We start from the raw sequence: 20,823 nt of genomic DNA on the forward strand, positions 1-20,823 counted from the left end.
ATGGCAGAGCAGGTGAGCTGCGGTGGGGAGACAGCAGCGAGATTGTCGGGAGCGACGAAATCAGCAAAAATTGCGCGGTACATTGAAATCTACTCCCTGGCAGCCAGATAGCTATCAAAACAGGGCATAGATTTCAATCACTAAGGTCCTAAAGTAGTTAAAAGGAGTCTGAAGCATTTTAAATTAAAATACCTGTTTTTATGAAGCAGGCCGCTTTAGCATTACAATCCAAACAGATTCACCGGAACCCCTGCGGCAGAATAAGGTCTTTATCCCCAAGAAACCCTGGGGCAAAATTCCACGACCTTCCAGGTCATGGATTTTGCTGCCTGGGGGAGGCAGAGCTTTGCACTGTAGCTCTGCCTCCAGTCCAATCATTCTCCCCCGATCTCCGCCTCTCCCTGCCCCTCTCAGTGAAAGAAAGGCAGAGCTACTGCCTGTCCCCACCCATCTCTGCCTCTACTCGGAAGGAGCCCCAAATTTGGCCCCAGGGATTTCGGGGTGATAAAGACCTTATTCTGCCACATGGATGCGGCGAATCAGTTTGGATTATAATGCTGAAGCAGCCTGCTCCATAAGAACAGGTATTTTAAAATGCTTCAGATTCTCTTTAACAGTTGGATTTTCTTGGACTACCCGTGGTGCTCTTCTAACAGATCCTTAAACTGCCCCGTTCCACCAATTATTATTACAAACTACTTTGTAATGGGTTATATTCAAAATACAACTTTTTAAATTGTTTTCAATCTATAAAAATAATTTATGTTAAAACCACTGTATTATCAATGTTTGAGATAGTACGATGTTGCAAAAAGCGATTCATACAGTATTTGCCACTAATCCTAATGTGGCAATATTTATTTTCCTTTAGCCATCTCATCATGCTTATAAATTGTTTCCCTTATCACATTATAACTGGTAATTTATATTGGTTGAAATTTCCTGTAATAAACCATCTGCTTTTATTCCAGGGGCCTATTGGACGACCTGGTATTCCGGTAAGTGCCCTCTTATCTTTCATGTTTGCTTCGTATGAATTTACTCTTGATTACTGCTAGCTTACACGTCTTTTTTTTACGTCCGCCACTCCACTTAAACACTGTACAGATCAAAGCATGTTAGTTGCATTAACTGATTCCATATTGTGAACCCCATTTCTGAGTGACCTTGGCGTATGTATTTTCAGTGTATCATATGTCATAATACATTGTAGTCAGAGGTTAAAACAAAGACACATTAACATATCCCTTCATTGTATTACAAGCAGCACTGTGACACCATATTTCTAAAACGCTCTATTGGTATATACAGTACAAGAATGCAGAATATGACATTACACAAGCTGTATCATTTATTAACATAACGCAGAAATCACTTTTGTGAAATTCCACAGATAATGTATATATTCGAGTTGCAGGTCGGCTTTCTGATGACTTCCAATAGTGAAAAGATGTCTGTAAAAACATAAGTAACTGCTTTGTGTAAGAGATCTGCATAAGCTTCCCATAAACATGCACATGCTGTAAGCCAATACAAATTATAGTATATTTTAAACATGCACTTTTAAGTATCCTAAACATGCCTGTGGCTTGGAAAATTGTGCAGACAAATGTCTTGTGCATATAATTTTTTCTTAAAATACTTCCTACCTAACAATTTTGCCTGGGGCGGTTAAAAAAAAAAATAGATGTTGTTGCCCAGTAAAAGAATCATTTTCATTTACAGGGTCTAAAATTATGCGCATTACTTTAATGTTTTTATAGAATATTTCTACTTGCTTATCAGAGAGGGAACTTTTCCTAACATGATTTGAAGTGTGTATTTCTAAATAAGATATACAAATACATTTTCTTTTTCGGTAGCATTGGGATATCCCCTTTGTTATTTATACACACACTCATTCTGTTGATTATAACACTGTTATGTGGGCTCATAAAGGAGCTATGTTTCACTATGATCATGGTATATATGGAATTAACCCATGATCAAGTTAAAAAAAATCCTGGTTGTAAATTCCTATTTTAAATGGGCAAGAAGAGTGCTTTCAGCTTGGCATGCATGCCGTGCATGGCATGGCTACCATGTCACCTTGGGAATTCACTAACCGTTTCCTGACTCTTGAGCTTTACCCTCTAGGGCGGGTTTCCCAACCCTGTCCACAAGTACCTCTAATGGTGCATGTTTTGTGGAAACCCACAGAGGTAGATAATCAGCTCTGGAGAGATCTTAATTACATCACCTGTGACTGTGGTTTCCTGCGAAACATGCACTGTTGGTGGGGCTTGAGGACAGAGTTGGGGAACTGTGGTTTAGACGAAGGCTGCAATGATGAACAGCAAACAGCTGGTAATGCTACTTTTTAAACATTTGTTTATCAGTAAAAAATGTTTATAAGACATCTCTGCAACTGTATTTAAATTGGTAATTGAGGCTTCTTATTAGTCCATTCAAAGTAATGGAAACCATTGATAAACAACGGTAGATGTTAATGTAATGCTTTGTAAACCCGTGTCTTCATATCAGCATTTGAAACAGCATTTTTGAGAAGTGGTGGCATTATTTGGCAGTAAAGAAAAATGCAGCATGTCACATTAGAACTCAGATGTATCTGCATGTTGGAGCCTCCTCTCCACCACCTCTGCCAGGTGCTAGTAAGTACCTGGCCGGTGCACAAGAAACATTCACTGGTTTTGGCCTTACTGGAGACAGCTATCATGTATGCTGAACCCATGTATCATTTTGCTCATAATCAGCTCGGGGTGACCCAAAAACCACAAGGAAAGTATAGGGGACTAAAAGAGACCAAAAAGCTCTCCTACTAAGAAGCAATGCTTAGTGTGTTTTGCCTTTTTAAAACAGATGGTATTTGTGATGATTAAACTTTAAGTGAGCAACTTTGATCTTCCACAATGCACCGCTACTGAATGTGCAAATTATTTCTTATGCTCCTGAAGCCAGGCTTACATCCAAAGCTGCTGGTTTACAGCAAGCCTATAGCTTAAAAAATGTACAGACCCACATCAACCCAACATGCAGACAGCCTGTTTCGGACTGCTGGTCCTGATCAATGCATGGCAGGAATTGCTATTACCATAAAGTCTTGCATTATTCTTTCTGATTCCGCCACACTGCACTAATATCACTCCCATGTGAATGTACCACTACAATATAATGGCATTGTGTTTCCCATGTGATTATATTGTCCGATGATACGCAACATGTAAAAAGTGTCTTGAATGTTAATAATAATCCGCTTTTGTTTGCAGACAGTTAAAAATAAAGTAAATGTCAATCTATATTCTTACTGTTACCTTACAGACTGCACTTCCTTTATATTTGTGTGTGTTTGTGGAAGCTCATATATTTCACACTCACCAACAAGATATACAGCATGATTTATCACTGATGGCTTACGGATAGCATTTTTACAGACTTGTAACATCCCCTGTTAAACATAATTTTATGAGGAAAGGAAGTAGTTTAGTGGCCCAGACGCCCGTATTACTTGGGACTTGATGTGTGAGGAAAGCCCCAATGGAACAACAATCTTGTAACATCACAGGGAACAACCTTAAGTTATAAAATGCTCATGCTATCTCTGTACTGGTAGAGAAGTGGAGAAAACAGGAAGACAATAACTGCCACAAAGAAGCTTAGGAAGATGCATGCAAAGCAATCCAGATGTTGTTGTCCAGGAGCAGTGGAAAGTATTGCTTCAAAGGGAATATCCTGGCCTGACATTTTTTTTAAATTGTTTTTGTTTCAGAAATTGTCATTCATTCATTGCATGCCTCTGTTTTTACAACTGTATAAATGCTTTGATAGGGAGCCAAGTTCAAGCGCAGCAACAATTAATACAATCTTATCAAAGCATTACATACGTCTCGGTTTAACATCATGCTGGAACGATCTGGATAAATGAAGCGCTGCCGTGAATCTTGTGAATCATCATTTTGTTCATACGCTTTGAAAAAATGGTTGCTGGAGGCACGCTTATTAGTGCTTGTGAGTTTAAAATATAAAATAGCAAATAATAACTGCCTAATGCCAAGACAAGGATAAAAAAAATGAATGCAAACCACAGATTCTATTGAGGCACCACAGTGCCATCTTTGGTGACTGAGGAAAGTTACATTTCTCATCTCTTCATTAAAGCGTTCAGTGTTGTATTTTGTTCTAACATTGTATTGCTTCATTAAATCTCCTTATTGCTAGCTGAATATTATTTTATAGCAGTCACATGGGCAAGCGATGAGTTACTACCTGCAAGCTGTACATTGATTGATTGGGGAGTAGCATTCATTTTACTGCCTTGCACCACTAGATTTTGATCAGATTTCAACAACAGATGTGTAGGGAGAAAAAAACAAAGTCTTGTAAAAGTAATACCTTTTAATGGCTAACTGATAAAGTTAAATTATGCAAGCTTTCTGGGATCTAGTCCCCTTCTTCAGGCATATTTCCAGATGTTAGCTGAAGTAAAACACTGATGCAGGTAAATAGTATAAACACGTAGATGGCAGTTGTGCTGGTTACTCTTTAGCAGTTAGACGTCAGGTATTAAAAGGTATTACTTTTACAAGACCTTGGCCTCAATTCACTAAGCTTATCTCCTAAGTTTCTAGAGTTATCACCATGGTGATAAGGCATGTAGTATTCAGGAAACATTTTACCTCAGTCAAACCTAAAGTTAACTCTTCTCTCTTTCAGTTAAGGTGAGATCTCTAAATGTAACATTTCGATCCTTAAAATAACTACAGAATTCTAAAGTTAAAGACAGGCTGTTAATTAACTGCATGTGAATATAACTACAGAGGAGGTAACTTAAGGACGGAAGTGATAAGTTAACTCTCTCACTGTGAAACTTATCTCTACACTTTAGGCAAGATCGATGTGTGGTGGCAAGTTTTCTCTTGCCTTATTATTGTCAGCTTGATCTTAATGAATAGAGGCCTTTTTTTCTACCTACATAATTTGTTTGGCTAACACGGTACAGAAACATTTTTACTACTAGCAACAGATGTGGTTATTTTTCTAATAGTTGCATTACCTGGAAACTGAAATGAGTCACCAAAAATGTGTTATGTATTTGTTATGTATCCATTTTTCTGATTTGAATAGTCTCAGAGATCTGTTCAGAACACCTTAAAAACACGCAGGGACAGTGAGAGCCCAAATAGTGTGGTATTATTAATGTGAGAAGAGGAATACCCTGTAATAGTATGTACCTACAAAGGTGAGTTGCTGTATAAGCAATCACTGGTATGACGTGTGGATACATGGATGAAGCCTGCCTCCACTCGGGTAGCCCAATACATAGTTTTTAACTTATTTTATTACACCTGGGCGCCCCTCTCCCCCTGTCTTTGTCCCATTGCACTGAATTGTATGTCAAAGTTTCAATCCAAGTTACCTACGTTATGGTTATTTATCACCCAGAACCACCAGCCTTTTACTAAAAATAATGCAGAAAGGATTTGATTGATTACATCAAATTGACTTGTTAAAAAAATGCAATATTTGATCCAAAAATGCATGTTGTATCTCCAGCCTTTCAAACTAGATAGATAGATAGATAGATAGATAGATAGATAGATAGATAGATAGATTTTGTTATAGATTTATAGTTGTTTTGGATTTTGTCTACATTTTATTATGTCCTGGCAGTTCTGCAAATGCGCTCCCTTTTTCCATTCTAAAATTTCATTGTGATGTGTCCAGTGTGTTTGTCAGTATGCTTGAATACCGTTCTTTTTTTAAACACAAATGTTTCTTGGATTCTGTCTTGAGTCTGTCTTGACATAAGAGCCTGGCCATTGATATAAGCAGTGCACTTTTCTAGGGAGCTGTCTTTAATATAACTTGCATGTTTTTTTGTGCTCAAGCAGAAACAGGTGTTTAAACAGTCTGGTGTACAGACTGTTTAACTGATGGTTTTCCCTTCTTCATTGTAAGAGTAGCGTGAATGCCAATTTCAATAAATACAATTTCATTGCCATGCAGATGTACATAACAATGGTGTAAGCAAAACCACTTATAAAGTGTACATATCCTTGTAAAATGTGATGTTAGTATCACTGATCTGTCATCTATGAAAGCTCCTCAGAGGTCACATAGATGGAATGTGCCATGAAACTAAACTTCTCTGATGGAAGCTGCCATGGGCTGACCTGCAAACTGCATGCCAGTTCCAAAGAAATTATATCACTGCTGCCAAGTGGCCAAATAGTGTGACAGTATCTCAGTCACTGGACTTACAGTAATGCTTGACAGGTGCATCACTGCTCTGGAACAACTGGGCATCTTGTGAGTCAATGAATGACAGGCCTCATCATAAAGCTACCCTGTTTAGCTGAATGAGAGATGCCATATAACACTGTCCCTTAACCAGAGACGAAGCACCCTCATGTATTTTATTACATTTATCAGTGGGAACATGACAGTAAACACCTATCATGCTTTTAGTTTTATTCTTCTCAGTCTAATCTATCTGTTATCAGCTGTGATAACAATCCACCGAATGATTCAGTCTAGGTTTGACCTGGAATCATTATAGCTGAGTCACTCTTCTGTGAAGTGACTCAGATTTCCTACTCAGATTTCCTACTCAGAGCTGTTGACATAGGAGGGGCTGCTGCTGCCGAGAAAGAAGCTCTGAAACAGACAAGTGTATATGTGTACACTGTGCAGCCAGTCATTATCTACTGTATGCAGTTTCATTTCTATGAGAGACACTTCCTACAGGCAGCCACACAGCATGCCAGAATAATAAAGTTGAAAGCACACAGATGAAAGCCTGCTGCAGCCCTGCTTCTCTATAGTCTCAGAGGCTAGACAGCACATCCAGAACAGCTTATAACCTGGCGGCCATATTGGATATTTCCTGGAGCAATAATGGATAAAAAACACTCAAAAAGGCACACCAGAGTGGCGAAATTATCAGGTAGAGCATTTATTCTTTACAAGCTATCGACCGATAAGTGTATTTTGTGTGAATTGTTCATCCCTGGTTCCCTTTAAGGCTATGATGTCATCATTGGTCTCCAACATAGTCATGCATTTCCAAATGGCTTGCCAAACGTAAGAAATGTGGGTAAACAGAAGCACCACTTTATGCACTAAACTCCAGTTAAAATGAGGTAGTAGTGGTGTGTTATTGTATGTTATTTATTTCTTGTATTTCTTGTGTGTTGTTTATATATTTAATTTTAGCAGAAATTGCTAAGTGCGCAGGAGTCTTTTACTTGTTGATGAGGTAGCGACAGACTTAACTCCGTATATATGACATAGATAATGACGTTTCTAAAACAGCTTTATTTTAATATATAAAACACTACAATTGAAACGTATTTCACAGAAATGTCCTGCTTCATCTGTGAAACGCATAGCAATTAGAGTGCTTTATGTCTTAAAATAAAGCTGTTTTGGAAACTTGACTACCTGTGTGATATATTCAGAGGTAAGTCCACCCACCGCCTTTTTAACCAATTTTTAGTGTATTTTATCCTAAGTGGTGCCTCAGTTTACATACGTTTCTTTGAGTTGTATTGTCTACTTTTGGTGGAGGAGTGCTCCTTTTTTCCTCATCTACAGAGAGTGATGTTTTAACCCAAGTGGGATCAGATTTGTTATCCCCACCTACTTATACAGTGGTTGCCTTACACGTAACCCATGTTTGTGAGTATTATTCCTTCTCTAACTATACAACAATACAACACAAAGTTACTACACTATATTGAGCTCTCGGATTCTGTCCAGGGCCCGCGCTTCAATAGAGGCAAAGGGGCCAACTGCCCCAGGGCTCCCGATCTCTGCTAGGCCCCCCAGGTGGTCTCCCTGACTGTTCCCAGTGTTCCTAATGTTGCGCGCTTAGCTGCAGTGGCCGGGCCAGCATTTAAAAGATTTGGAAGAGAGATTGCAGCTAGGAGGAGAGGGTGATCTGTACTGTAATAAATGCAGAGCGGAGCATAATTAAACTTTACCCGGTCCTCTTATGATTCTAGCTGCGGCTCCTTCACGTCCTCCTCACAAGTTGTATGAGCTGTGCTGCCAGCCAATCACCATGCAAGGAGTGAAGACGCATGGTGATTGGCTGGCTGCACAGCACATACAACTGATTAGGAAGTGAAGGAGCTGTGTTTCATAACAGGACCAGTAAAGTTTAATTATGCTCCACTCTGCATTTATTATATACAAAGACTGTCCACAGACTGCAGTGCACACATACTACTAGCTGCCTCTCAGCAGCTAACAAATGCTGGAAACGTCTGTGCAAGCCTGTGAGGCATGGTGTCTGATGTCAGGCGGAGCAACCCCACCCCCTCCCATAGTTAACCGGACCAACACATATTTATTACAGGCTGTAATCTGAAGATGGAGCTTCCTGGGGACACTTGCCAGCATGTAGACAGCAGCCATAGTGCTAAGTATCACCCACCTGATGTACAGGAGAGAGGGGGGATCTAGTTTGCAGTGTGCACTGGGCACAGGTGCACAGATTGCAGAATGTGTGTGTACAGTGTCTGTGTGTACAGTGTGTGTTGTGTGTGTGTGTTTGTGTGTGTGTGTGTGTACAGTGTGTGTGTACAGTGTGTGTGTACAGTGTGTGTGTACAGTGTGTGTGTACAGTGTGTATGTGTGTGTACAGTGTTTCCGTGTGTGTGTGGTGTGTGTACTGTGTGTGTGTGTGTGCGTACTGTGTGTGTGTGTGTGTGGTGTGTATACTGTGTGTGTGTGTGTGTGTACAGTTTGTGTGTACTGTGTGTGTGGTGTGTGTACTGTGTGTGTGGTGTGTGTACGGTGTGTGTGTGTGTGTGTACTGTGTGTGTGGTGTGTGTACTGTGTGTGTGGTGTGTGTACAGTGTGTCTGTGTGTGTATGTTTGATGTGGTGTGTGTTCTGTATATGTGGAGGCTTTTTATATATTTAATAGTTGCCTGAATAGCTTGTAGGTACATTAGAACATCGCATAGCTTTGTGGGACAGTCTTGGGTGACATTTATTTAATAGGTTTACTGATTGAGTCTGCTGGTATGTTTGTGTTCTGATCCAAGAGGTTCAGAAAGCAGAGTCTGAACCTCTTGGATCAGAACACAGACATACCAGCAGACTCAATCAGTAAACCTATTAAATAAATGTCACCCAAGACTGTCCCACAAAGCTATGCGATGTTCTAATGTACCTACAAGCTATGTACCTACAAGCCTTCCATCGATGTTCTAATGTACCTACAAGCTATCCTGTTGTATTGTAGTTACACCCCTGCTCAGTTGCCTTGTAATAACTCACCTGTCCCTGCGGTAGCTTCATCCTGTGCTCCCTCTTCAGCTTGCTGCCCGCCTCTATATACCCGGCGGCGCCGGCGCATGTTATTTACACGTAACACATGTCGGATGGAGAAGACGCAGGCAGCGGGGCTGAAGAGGAAGCACGGGATGGAGCAGCCGGGACAGGTGAGTTATTACACAGCTGAGCTACACAGTGTGCGCTAGCCACGGGGGAAGTTGATGGGAGACCACGAGGGGCAGCAGCCGATTCAGGGGCTGACTTTGCTGGGGAGAAGGGAGGGTAGGGGGGCCCCCAAGCTACTTTTGACCTAGGGCCCCAGTGCGGCTTAAACCAGCCCTGTTTCTGTCCCCCCATTTTCAGAACATAAAGATTTAATCCTACTAGGTTACTTGATGGTTTTCTATCAGCTGCTGTATTTCTAGTTCAACATAGACGTACGTAGAATTCTGGCAGGAAAAAAAAAACACTGCTTTGATCTTGCAGGTTTTACTTCTGTCCTGGATTCCTTATTGTGATTTTTCAAAACAAATTTGACTTGTATTTAGCTACGTCACATGAAACCTTCACCCGGTGCCTACTTTCAGTATGCCCCAGAGAATTGTATTCTGATACAGTTTCCTTATAGTACAAAAAAGTCAAAGGTAATTTGATTGTCCTAGCCAAGTCGCCTCTCTAATTTAAAGCACACATGAACAGGTACCATCAAAGATGACTTTTACTTACTTGTGGCTTCTTCCAGTCCCCGTAGTTTTTGAGGCTAATTAATGTCTTCTGAGTCCCATCCGTTGTGCCACCCCTCATAAAAAGTTCCAACCTGGCTGGGTCACAGCTACAGCACCTGCGTGATCCCATGCTTGTGCCTCCTGATCTCACTCCCGTGTCTGGGAGCATTCTTCACATGCGCAGTTATAATTCTTTGTGGATCGCGCATGCACAGAACACTCACGACCACAGGAACATTATGATTGAGGCGTACAGACAGGACTGCACCGTAACTGATGAAATTCCATTCAATTATGTATTGATCTGCTGGGCATATTGGGCCATAACTGATCCATGCATGGTAAGCTTTAGTCTACATGAGTTGCATCTGTCTACATTTACACTTAGCTTGCCAGGTCCTTTAGTAAATATGGGCCGATGCTGACAGCAAATATGGCAAATAAGGACAAATCCAGGTAGGCAAATTTGCCCATTCCCTATAAATAGACTTCTTTTTGCCCAATCGTTTTAAAACTGATACTACCCCTGATTGTACAGAGTGCTTAGTAACCAATCTTTGTAAAAATCAACAATAGAAAACAGGCGAGAAGGAACATCCCTGAAGGCACATTTATTTTAAAAGAATCAAAGTCTGCTTGCAGTTACATGTGATTTGTACAGAGAGATTTGAGAAAGAATTAAGACCACATGTTGCTGAGATAGGCAGATTGACAAGCATGTAACTTGCAAACACACGCAAAAAGAAATGTCATTTTGTACAAATCTCCAAGATGTGATATCACAACTTATATGAGGTTTTGATATACAGAAGATCATAAAAACGTCTCAGGTTATGTCAGCAAATCAATTAATCAATTTTAGAGCCCTTCATCTGGGCACAGTGGTTCAACACAACTAAGGCCGTCTCATTCCTTTTGAGCTGGACATATGTGAGCTACATGAGTTTTTATGATGAATTAGACCCAGTCAGTGCTTTAATGTTTTGTGTTTAATCATCCACAAAACCTGCGCAGTTAATATATGTCAGGTTTTAAAGATTTTGGTGGCAACTCTGAGGGCTATGGCCCACTAGAACGCTTTCAGCTATACTAATGAAAACTACTGCGATTTGCCAAAATTGCCATCACGGATCCTGCAGCATTTTTGGATTGATTTTATAGGGGAAAGCAGGGCCCAAAATCACTTTCCTATAAATCATTTTGGAAATCTCCCCACTCCTAAGTAGCATAATTGCGCTCAGTGTTTGAAAGCAATTTGCAATCAGAAGTGGGCACCCAATCTAAGGCTATGTTCACACTCAGGTGTCCATTGTTGTGGATGGTGTCAGCACATGCACTGCCACTATCCATGGAACAGAACACCCATGAAGCGAGTGTTCAAACATGCTATTACAACATGTCCAACTTCTGACCGGTCTCCAGAATAGCTGTGCATGTTTTTCACTGAAATGCATGGAACAGACACAGGTTTGAACATATCCAATTTGTAATGTTGAATCCAATAACATGTCCTTTGCTCCGTCGTTGTGGTCTATTCTCCGATTCAGACCATTTTCAAGGCTAATATGAACCAGCCGTACCACTTCCGTTGAACCAGCCTACCACTGATCGTTCTTAGCACCATTTTTAAGGATTCCTGGTTTAGAAGACTGTACTTAGATTTGGTCGCGGGTGTTTGTGCGACCTAGTGGACAGTGCCGTGCTATGGGGGGGGGGGGGGCGGCTGCATAGCTAGCATAGTTGCCCCAGTATAGGGAGTTTAGTTGCCCCAGTATGGTTAGTATAGTTACCCCAGTATAGTGCCCCAGTATAGCTAGTATAGTGCCCCAGTATAGCTAGTATAGTCCCAGTATGGATAGGTAGTGCCCCAGTATAGCCAGTAAAGTGCCCAGTATAGCTAGTATAGTGCCCAGTATAGCTAGTATAGTACCCAGATAGCTAGTATAGTGCCCAGTATAGCTAGCATAGTGCCCAGTATAGCTAGCATAGTGCCCAGTATAGCTAGCATAGTGCCCAGTATAGGTAGGTAGTGCTCCAGTATAGTGCCCAGTATAGCTAGTATAGTTGCCCCCAGTATAGCTAGTTTAGTTGCCCCCAGTGTAGGTAGTTTCGTTGCCCCCAGTATAGCTAGTTTCGTTGCCCCCAGTATAGCTAGTTTCGTTGCCCCCAGTATAGCTAGTTTCGTTGCCCCCAGTATAGCTAGTACAGTTCCCCCCAGTATAGATGCCCAGGAGGGGGGAAGCAGCGCTAGAAGGAGGGGCAGTGGAGGCAGCGGTGGGGAGGGGGGAAATATCCCCCCCTCCCTCACCTGGGACCCCTCCTTCTGCCTCTCTCCCCCTCCATTTAGCGGTGGCAAGTGCGGCTCGGCGGCAGGGAGGCATACGGAGAATTACTCACCACTTCTGCGTTCCAAGCGCCGGCAACGTCATGTCGTCACACATCTCCGCCTTCAATGCTGCCCACTGTGCTTCCGCTAATCAGGAAGCACAGTGGGCGGCATTGAAGGCGGAGATGTGTGACGACATGACGCTGCCGGCGCTTGGAACGCGGAAGTGGTGAGTAATTCTCCGTATGCCTCCCCGCCGCCGAGCCGCACTTGCCACCGCTAAATGGAGGGGGAGAGAGGCAGAAGGAGGGGTCCCAGGTGAGGGTGGGGGATATTTCCCCCCTGCCCACCGCTGCCTCCACTGCCCCTCCTTATAGCGCTGCTTCCCCCCTCCTGCACCCTAAAGTAGGTACAGGTCTGGTGAGAGGCCAGACCTGTACGGCACACCGGGCAACATGCCGCGGCACACTAGTGTGCCGCGGCACACCGGTTGAAAAACACTGGTTTAGGGTGTTAATGCTACTAGTTAGTGTTGGGCTTAGAAGAGTTTAGTGTGGAGCATGTGTTTGTGGTTACAGTTGTTGGTGGCAAAGGTGGGAGGGGGAGCATGAACGTACTATTATAATAACAGCGCTTATAGTTTCTGCATCAAAGTGATCTGTGTGCCAAGAACCAACGACTTGGACGTGTTTTACTTTCATACATTTTATTAAACTGGTGCAGAATGCCAGGTATTGGGATTTGTTACTCCATAAAATAAGGGAAGGAGTAACAAATCAGATACTTTTATTCTGCATATGCTAAACGTTCAAAATTTTACGCAGGTTAAAAACTTGATATATGAATTTTTACAACCTCATGTCATTTCCGTTGATTATCAGGGTGAGAAAGGAGGTCTTGGAATGCCAGGACGGATGGTGAGTTTTACTCTTTGCATCATTTTGTGTGACAGCTGTGAAATAGCATGCAGCGGAGGATGGACTAGCATTAATATCCAGCTTAGTGACTAACATAAGTAACAATCTGCAAGGGTCTTACAAGGAATGCTTTTGTAGGCATGGGCATGGTTTGATGGAAGCCCACGGGGTTTGTATGCACCACCTTTAAAGTGTACTCATGCACACGCAACCTGTTCATAGGAGGGGGTGGTGGTGGAAGGTGTTGCCTCTGGTTTATTTGCACACTATTAATAAGCAGTACTCTTCTATAGCACGCCAGCATTTCTCAGTACACTTCAGCAGTGCTATGTTGTGCTGTACTTAGAAATATTAGTTTACAGTGAATGGCACTTTTGATAGTGTGTGTCCAAAGCTGAATACTCGCCTAATGATGCAGGAAAACGGATCACAGCAATGTCCTCAGACAACGAGTGTTCCCAGATCTATCTTCCTGCCGGTGCATACATGCAGCAGCACACGACGGGCTCAAGCAAGAGCTCAAATGATTGCGGCACTTTAGGCAGGAGTCATCGAGGATCTTAAACATGCAATCCGCTGTGATGGTCATTATCACTGCATGTCGCCAAACATTGTTCGTGTAATTCTATGCCAGTAACCATGTTGCGAGATTGCGGCAATTATTGCTCATTTCTCAAAAATTTGCCAGTCGTAGTAAAAATTGTTGTAAAAATCGCGTAGTGCATATATCATTAGCAGGCAATATCACTTGTTACTATGTTCTTATTTAGTAATTTTTCTCAACATTTATAAAGAAAACTAGATTTGTTCATGATCATGTGATAACAACAACCAGAGATTGCTTAGAGAGATGCTAGCTGGGAGATTTAAATCAGCATAGCCTGCACATGCCCCCACCAAATCTCTGCTTCTCTAAAACTTTGCAGCTGATGGAGAGCTTATTAAACCCTTGATTCAGAACAGGAGAAGGCCTAGATTCAATAGGTTAATTAACAGATTAAGCATATTAGTTTAGCGACTGATTATCACATAGTTACATAGTTACATAGTTATTTTGGTTGAAAAAAGACATACGTCCATCGAGTTCAACCAGTATAAAGTACAACACCAGCCTGCTCCCTCACATATCCCTGTTGATCCAGAGGAAGGCGAAAAAACCCTTACAAGGCATGGTCCAATTAGCCCTTAAAGGGAAAAATTCCTTCCCGACTCCAGATGGCAATCAGATAAAATCCCTGGATCAACATCATTAGGCATTACCTAGTAATTGTAGCCATGGATGTCTTTCAACGCAAGAAAAGCATCTAAGCCCCCTTTAAATGCAGGTATAGAGTTTGCCATAACGACTTCCTGTGGCAATGCATTCCACATCTTAATCACTCTTACTGTAAAGAACCCTTTCCTAAATAAATGGCTAAAACATTTTTCCTCCATGCGCAGATCATGTCCTCTAGTCCTTTGAGAAGGCCTAGGGACAAAAAGCTCATCCGCCAAGGTATTATATTGCCCTCTGATGTATTTATACATGTTAATTAGATCCCCTCTAAGGCGTCTTTTCTCTAGACTAAATAAACCCAGTTTATCTAACCTTTCTCGATAAGTGAGACCTTCCATCCCACGCATCAATTTTGTTGCTCGTCTCTGCACCTGCTCTAAAACTGCAATATCTTTTTTGTAATGTGGTGCCCAGAACTGAATTCCATATTCCAGATGTGGCCTTACTAGAGAGTTAAACAGGGGCAATATTATGCTAGCATCTCGAGTTTTTATTTCCCTTTTAATGCATCCCAAAATTTTGTTAGCTTTAGCTGCAGCTGCTTGGCATTGAGTACGATTATTTAACTTGTTGTCAATGAGTACTCCTAAGTCCTTCTCCAAGTTTGATGTCCCCAACTGTATCCCATTTATTTTGTATGGTGCTAGACCATTAGTACGTCCAAAATGCATGACCTTACATTTGTCAACATTGAATTTCATCTGCCATGTATGTGCCCATACAGCCATCCTATCCAGATCCTGTTGCAATATGACACTATCTTCCTGAGAGTTAATGATTCTGCACAATTTTGTATCATCTGCAAAGATAGCAACATTGCTCACTACTGCATCTACTAGGTCATTAATAAATAAATTGAAGAGCACTGGACCCAGAACAGACCCCTGTGGGACCCCACTGCTAACAGTCTCCCATTTTGAGTATGATCCATTGACCACAACTCTTTGTTTTCTGTCCATTAGCCAGTTCCCTATCCATGAACACAGACTCTTCCCCAGTCCTTGCATCCTCAACTTTTGCACCAGACTTTTGTGGGGAACAGTGTCGAAGGCCTTTGCAAAGTCCAAGTATATCACATCTACAGCATTCCCAATATCCATATTAGCATTCACTACCTCATAAAAGCTGAGCATGTTAGTCAAACAGGACCTGTCTTTAGTAAACCCATGTTGATGCTGAGAAATAAGATTATTTTCTACTATGAAGTCATGTATAGTATCTCTTAGTAACCCCTCAAATAGTTTGCATACAACTGATGTTAAACTTACAGGTCTATAATTTCCTGGATCAGATTTTTTGCCCTTCTTAAATAATGGGAAAACGTGGGCTTTACGCCAATCCACTGGGACTCTGCCAGTTGCAAGAGAGTCACAAAAGATAAGATAAAGGGGTTTATCTATAACTGAACTTAATTCCCTTAGGACCCGAGGATGCATGCCATCCGGGCCAGGTGCCTTGTCTATTTTTAATTTATTTAGTCTTGCCTTCACTTCTTCCTGCGTTAAGTATTTAATATTACAGTTAGAAGATTGAGACTCTTCCACCTCTGTAGTTTGCAACAGTGCTGTTTCTTTTGTGAAGACAGAAGCAAAGAAAGCATTTAATAACTCTGCCTTACCTTGGTCATCCACCATTGAGTTCCCATCCTCATCCTTTAGGAGTCCTATACAGTCAACCTTTCTTTTTTTAGAGTTAATGTACTTGTAAAACTTTTTTGGGTTAGATTTGATATCCTTAGCGATTTGTTTTTCAGCTTCAATCTTTGCCTGCCTAATTTCTTTTTTACAATTTTTATTGCACTCCTTATAATTGCTTAGTGCAGCCTCTGTCCCCTCCTGTTTTAAGACCTTATAGGCATTCTTTTTCCTCTTCATTTTATCTTTAACCTTTCTATTCATCCATAGAGGCCTTTTTTTATTCCTAGACATTTTGTTTCCATATGGGATATACATACTACAGTATTGATTGAGTATAAGTTTAAAAGCTTGCCATTTCCCTTCAGTGTCTTCCCCTTGTAGTACATTATCCCAGTTCACCAAACTTAGTGCCTGCCTAATTTGAGTGAACTTTGCTTTTCTAAAGTTCATAGTTTTAGTGGTCCCGCTGCCCCGTGGCCTATCAGTCACCAGCTCAAACGTTATCATGTTGTGATCACTATTTCCCAAATGTTCTTGAACCTGCACATTTGATACATTATCTGGTCTATTAGAAATGATCAGATCCAGTAACGCATTCCCCCTAGTTGGTTCAGTTACCATTTGAGTCAAGTAATTGTCCTGTAGTGCTGCCAGAAATCTGCTGCTTTTACCAGAATGGGTAGCCTCAATACTCCAGTCAATGTCTGGAAAGTTGAAGTCGCCCATAATTATGACCTCATTTTTACCTGCAGCTTTTTCAATCTGCTGTAGTAATCGCAGTTCTGCAGCTTCATTAATAAGAGGTGGCCTGTAGCATACCCCAATAAGCAATTGGCAACTTTTATTTCCACCATGAATATTTACCCAAACGGACTCCACATCTTCGCAATCTTCCTCCATCTCATCGTTGAGGACAGCTGTAAGAGAATTCTTAACAAAGAGACAAACCCCTCCACCTTTTTTCCCTGTTCTATCCCTCCTAAACACATTGTATCCTTTTAAATTAGCTATCCAGTCATGGCTTTCATCCATCCATGTCTCGGTTATTCCCACAATGTCATAGCCTTTGTCATTCAGAATGAACTCTAGTTCGTCTATTTTATTTGCAAGGCTCCGAGCATTGGTTACCATGCACTTTATATTTTTACCACCACATTTACCAATTTTGTTTACATGAAATTGGCTACTTGAATTTTTACCAACCTCCTTAATCTTTACACTGTCCCCACCCCCCTCTCCACCCTCCATAATGATAGGTTCCCACTGTCTTTTTACCTCATCTTGTCTATGTATTGAGACTTTATCCTCCCGCCTCCCCCCAGATCCTAGTTTAAAATCTCCTCCAACCGTTTAGCCATCTTCTCCCCCAATGCAGCTGCACCCTCCCCATTAAGGTGCAGCCCATCCCTGCTGTAGAACCTGTAGCCGACTGCAAAGTCTGCCCAGTTCTCCAGGAACCCAAACCCTTCCTTCCTACACCAATTTCTCAGCCACTTATTTAACTCCCTAAGCTCCCTCTGTCTCTCAGATGTAGCACGTGGCACTGGCAGTATTTCAGAAAACACCACCTTGGAGGTCCTTGCTTTAAGTTTATCTCCAAGTACCTGAAAATCATTTTTGAGGACCTTCCATCTCCCACTAACTTTGTCATTGGTGCCAATGTGTACCATGACAGCCGGGTCTTCCCCAGCCCCACCCAGTAATCTGTCAATTCTTTCCGCTACATGCCGAACCCGAGCACCCGGGAGGCAACAGACTGTACGGCATTCGCGGTTTCTTCGACAGATTACCCTATCTGTGCGCCTAATAATTGAATCCCCTACCACCAGTACCTGTCTAGCCTTAGCTGCACTCCTATTCCCTTTCTCGTTACAGCAGTCTGCCCCTTGGTTGCTAAGGAGCACATCCTGCTGCAGCATTGCTACTCCTGAATCATCCTCCCCAATATTACGCAAACAAGCATACTTATTAGTGAGGGACAACTCGGGACTAGCCTCCCTGCCACTTTTTCCCCTACCCCTTCTAACTGTGACCCAACTAGCGGCTGCCTCTGCTTCTTGGTCCGGCTGTACTCCACCCTCCTCATCTTCAACGGTTCCATCCAGTGTCTGGATCGTGAGATCCAAGCTCTTCTCCATGTTGTGTATGCTTCTCAGTGTTGCGAGATGCTTATTTAGCTCTGCGACTTCCGCCTCTAACTGAGCAACACGCACACACCCAGGGCAACAGTAAACACCCTCAATCCGCTGATCAAGGCATGCATACATGTTGCAGGATGTACACTGTACAGCATAGTCCAACATGATGACTTTTGTGTGGGGAAAAATTATTTAAAGTAAACTGTGGTGGTAAAAGATGAAATGGGAGAGTGAGTGTAGCTGGGGAGGAGGAAAGGGAGAGTAAGTGAAGTTGGGGAGTGAGTGAAGAGGGGGGGGGGGGGGGAGGAGGGGGGGAGGGGATAATAGCACTACCTTGTTTCAAGATAATAGCACTACCTTGTTTCAAATAAAAAAGGACCTAAAATAAAAAAAGATAATGTCTTGTAGGTCTTTAATGAGGCCAATGCACTCTCTAAAGGTGCGTACACATGCCTGATTTCTTCAAACGATGCGTTCTGCCGACAGTTTCCCCGTGTGTACAGTCTGTTGGCAGGCTGATAAGGCTGGTTTTGACCGATCCGCCGAGCAGATCAGTCAAAACCAGCCTTATCAGCCTAGTGACACACTAGACACACGAGTAAACTGTCATCAGAATGGCCGCCCCGCAGGCAGGTCTGTCGACCCGTCGTTTGAAGAAATCAGGCGTGTGTACGCACTTTAAGCAACTAGAGCTCCATTAAATATAATACAGTTGCATTCAAATATGTGTTGGTGCCTTATTACTTGCCTGTATATGCATATCCTTAAAGTGAACCCAAAACCCGGGGGAAAAAAATGAGATTAACTCACCTGGGGCTTCCTCCTGGCCGCAATAGCAGCATAGGGGGCGATATATAGGCTGGGAACGCGAACAATCACTCGCATTCCCATGCCTGTCGGCCGGTGACGGCCAAACCGGAAGTGCTCCCCGGCGGGTCCTGGAGCGTCAGAGCGGGGCTGCGAGGGCACCGATCGGCTGCAGGGGGCTGAGGGAAGCCCCAGGTGAGTTAATCTCATTTTTTTTCCCCGGCTTTAGGTTTACTTTAAGATGCCTGAATTCTGAATGGAGCTATTAGCTTGAATGATCAAACCTTGAGTAAGATGATGTGTCAGTTCTGAATAGCAACTATACAGATAGCACCTATTTAGGGGAGTTAAAGCAATCCTGAAGTGAACTGATGACATAAGCAATCCCACCCATAGATACAATCTCAAATAGAACTTTCCTGAAAAAGCTTTGTTTTTAAGGTTTAACAATGTAGATTTGAAGATTAAACCACATTGAATGTCTCATTGGCAGGTTGCTGTTTATTTAGTTATTAAACCAATAAATTATGTTCTGATTAATTTCTTGTCTTGCTATTAGAATTTATTTTACAGCTATACAGATGTTTTATGACCTGTAATTAGTTATCAAGAAAAATTTGCCTCTGCAGTCTGACTTCATGACTACATGGATATAGAGCTGGTTCATTAACCCTTACAGTAAAAAAAGACAGGCAAGCTCTAAATAAGATTGGTAGTGTATATACAGGTGTAGATACATAGGTACATGGCACATCTCTTGCAGCTTTTCATGCAAATCAATGCACCTAATTACTCAGCAGTTATTGGGCTTGATTAGCTCAATTTTAAGTCACTGGAAATTTGCAGAATTGAAGCTTCTCGTTAGCAAAGACTAGACAGGCCTAGGAGACATATGTGTGCCTCTCTTGTTAGCCCTCCCTGTGCCTCAGTTTTACATACTATCTTGTGTCATCCCCCCACTCACTGTGGCTTTTAGAATGCTCTCTTGAATCATTCTACTTGCACAGAATATACTACAGTCTTTACCATAAAACTCTGACATTTTTACATGACTGGTAATTGGAAACGTAATGCTCATGTTTTATGTTAGGTGGTGGTTGGAGCTTGCTGTTTTCTTTAGCGGGCATGTAATGCGTCTGTGAGCTGCATAACCCTCTGAACCGCATTAAGCTTAATTTACTGGTCTGAATCCCACAGTCACAACGAGGAAATTGAGACCCATATCAAAATCCCTCTTCTTCCTTGGGAATGAGGGAATACATGTTGACTTTTACTTAATACTGGTGTCATGAACTTGTATAGTAAGCTGGAGATATAGACAGACACTGGGGACCCCACTGCTAAAGAAAGCATATTTATTTCCTGCTAAACATGAGAAAAACTGGGCGAATGCGAAAGACAACTTACGTTCCCGAGCCAGCTTTATATCTCTGGCAAAATCAGATCAATGTTTGAGATTTTATGTCAAATAATTAAGTTTGGCTTTTATTGCAACAAAATATTTAAGTGTTTCACACAACCCCTATAGTGTTCAATATCTCTGCTGTAATGGATTCTTTTATTTCTACCTGCCTGTTATTTTAAGCTTGTTATTGTAATTAATATGAGCCTTCCTTTGCCTAAAAGAAAATAAAACAATGTATTAAGTATGATAGAATTTGACAGCTTTGGCTTAAATGATCCTGCAGCTTTTGGCTTGTACAGGTCAACTGA

General features: G+C 41.9%; 1 protein-coding gene across 1 annotated transcript in view; it reads left to right on the plus strand.

Annotated features, from left to right (window-relative positions):
* LOC137536731 (collagen alpha-1(XIII) chain-like) overlaps positions 1 to 20,823 on the plus strand; it is a 269,977-nt gene continuing 249,154 nt past the window's right edge. The window contains exons 1-3 of the mRNA XM_068258952.1: positions 1 to 12; positions 972 to 998; positions 13,217 to 13,252. Coding sequence (XP_068115053.1) covers positions 1 to 12; positions 972 to 998; positions 13,217 to 13,252 — 75 coding nt within the window. The remainder of the gene's footprint in view (positions 13 to 971; positions 999 to 13,216; positions 13,253 to 20,823) is intronic.

Source organism: Hyperolius riggenbachi, chromosome 10, assembly GCF_040937935.1.
Source record: "Hyperolius riggenbachi isolate aHypRig1 chromosome 10, aHypRig1.pri, whole genome shotgun sequence".
NCBI classification, from domain to species: domain Eukaryota; kingdom Metazoa; phylum Chordata; class Amphibia; order Anura; family Hyperoliidae; genus Hyperolius; species Hyperolius riggenbachi.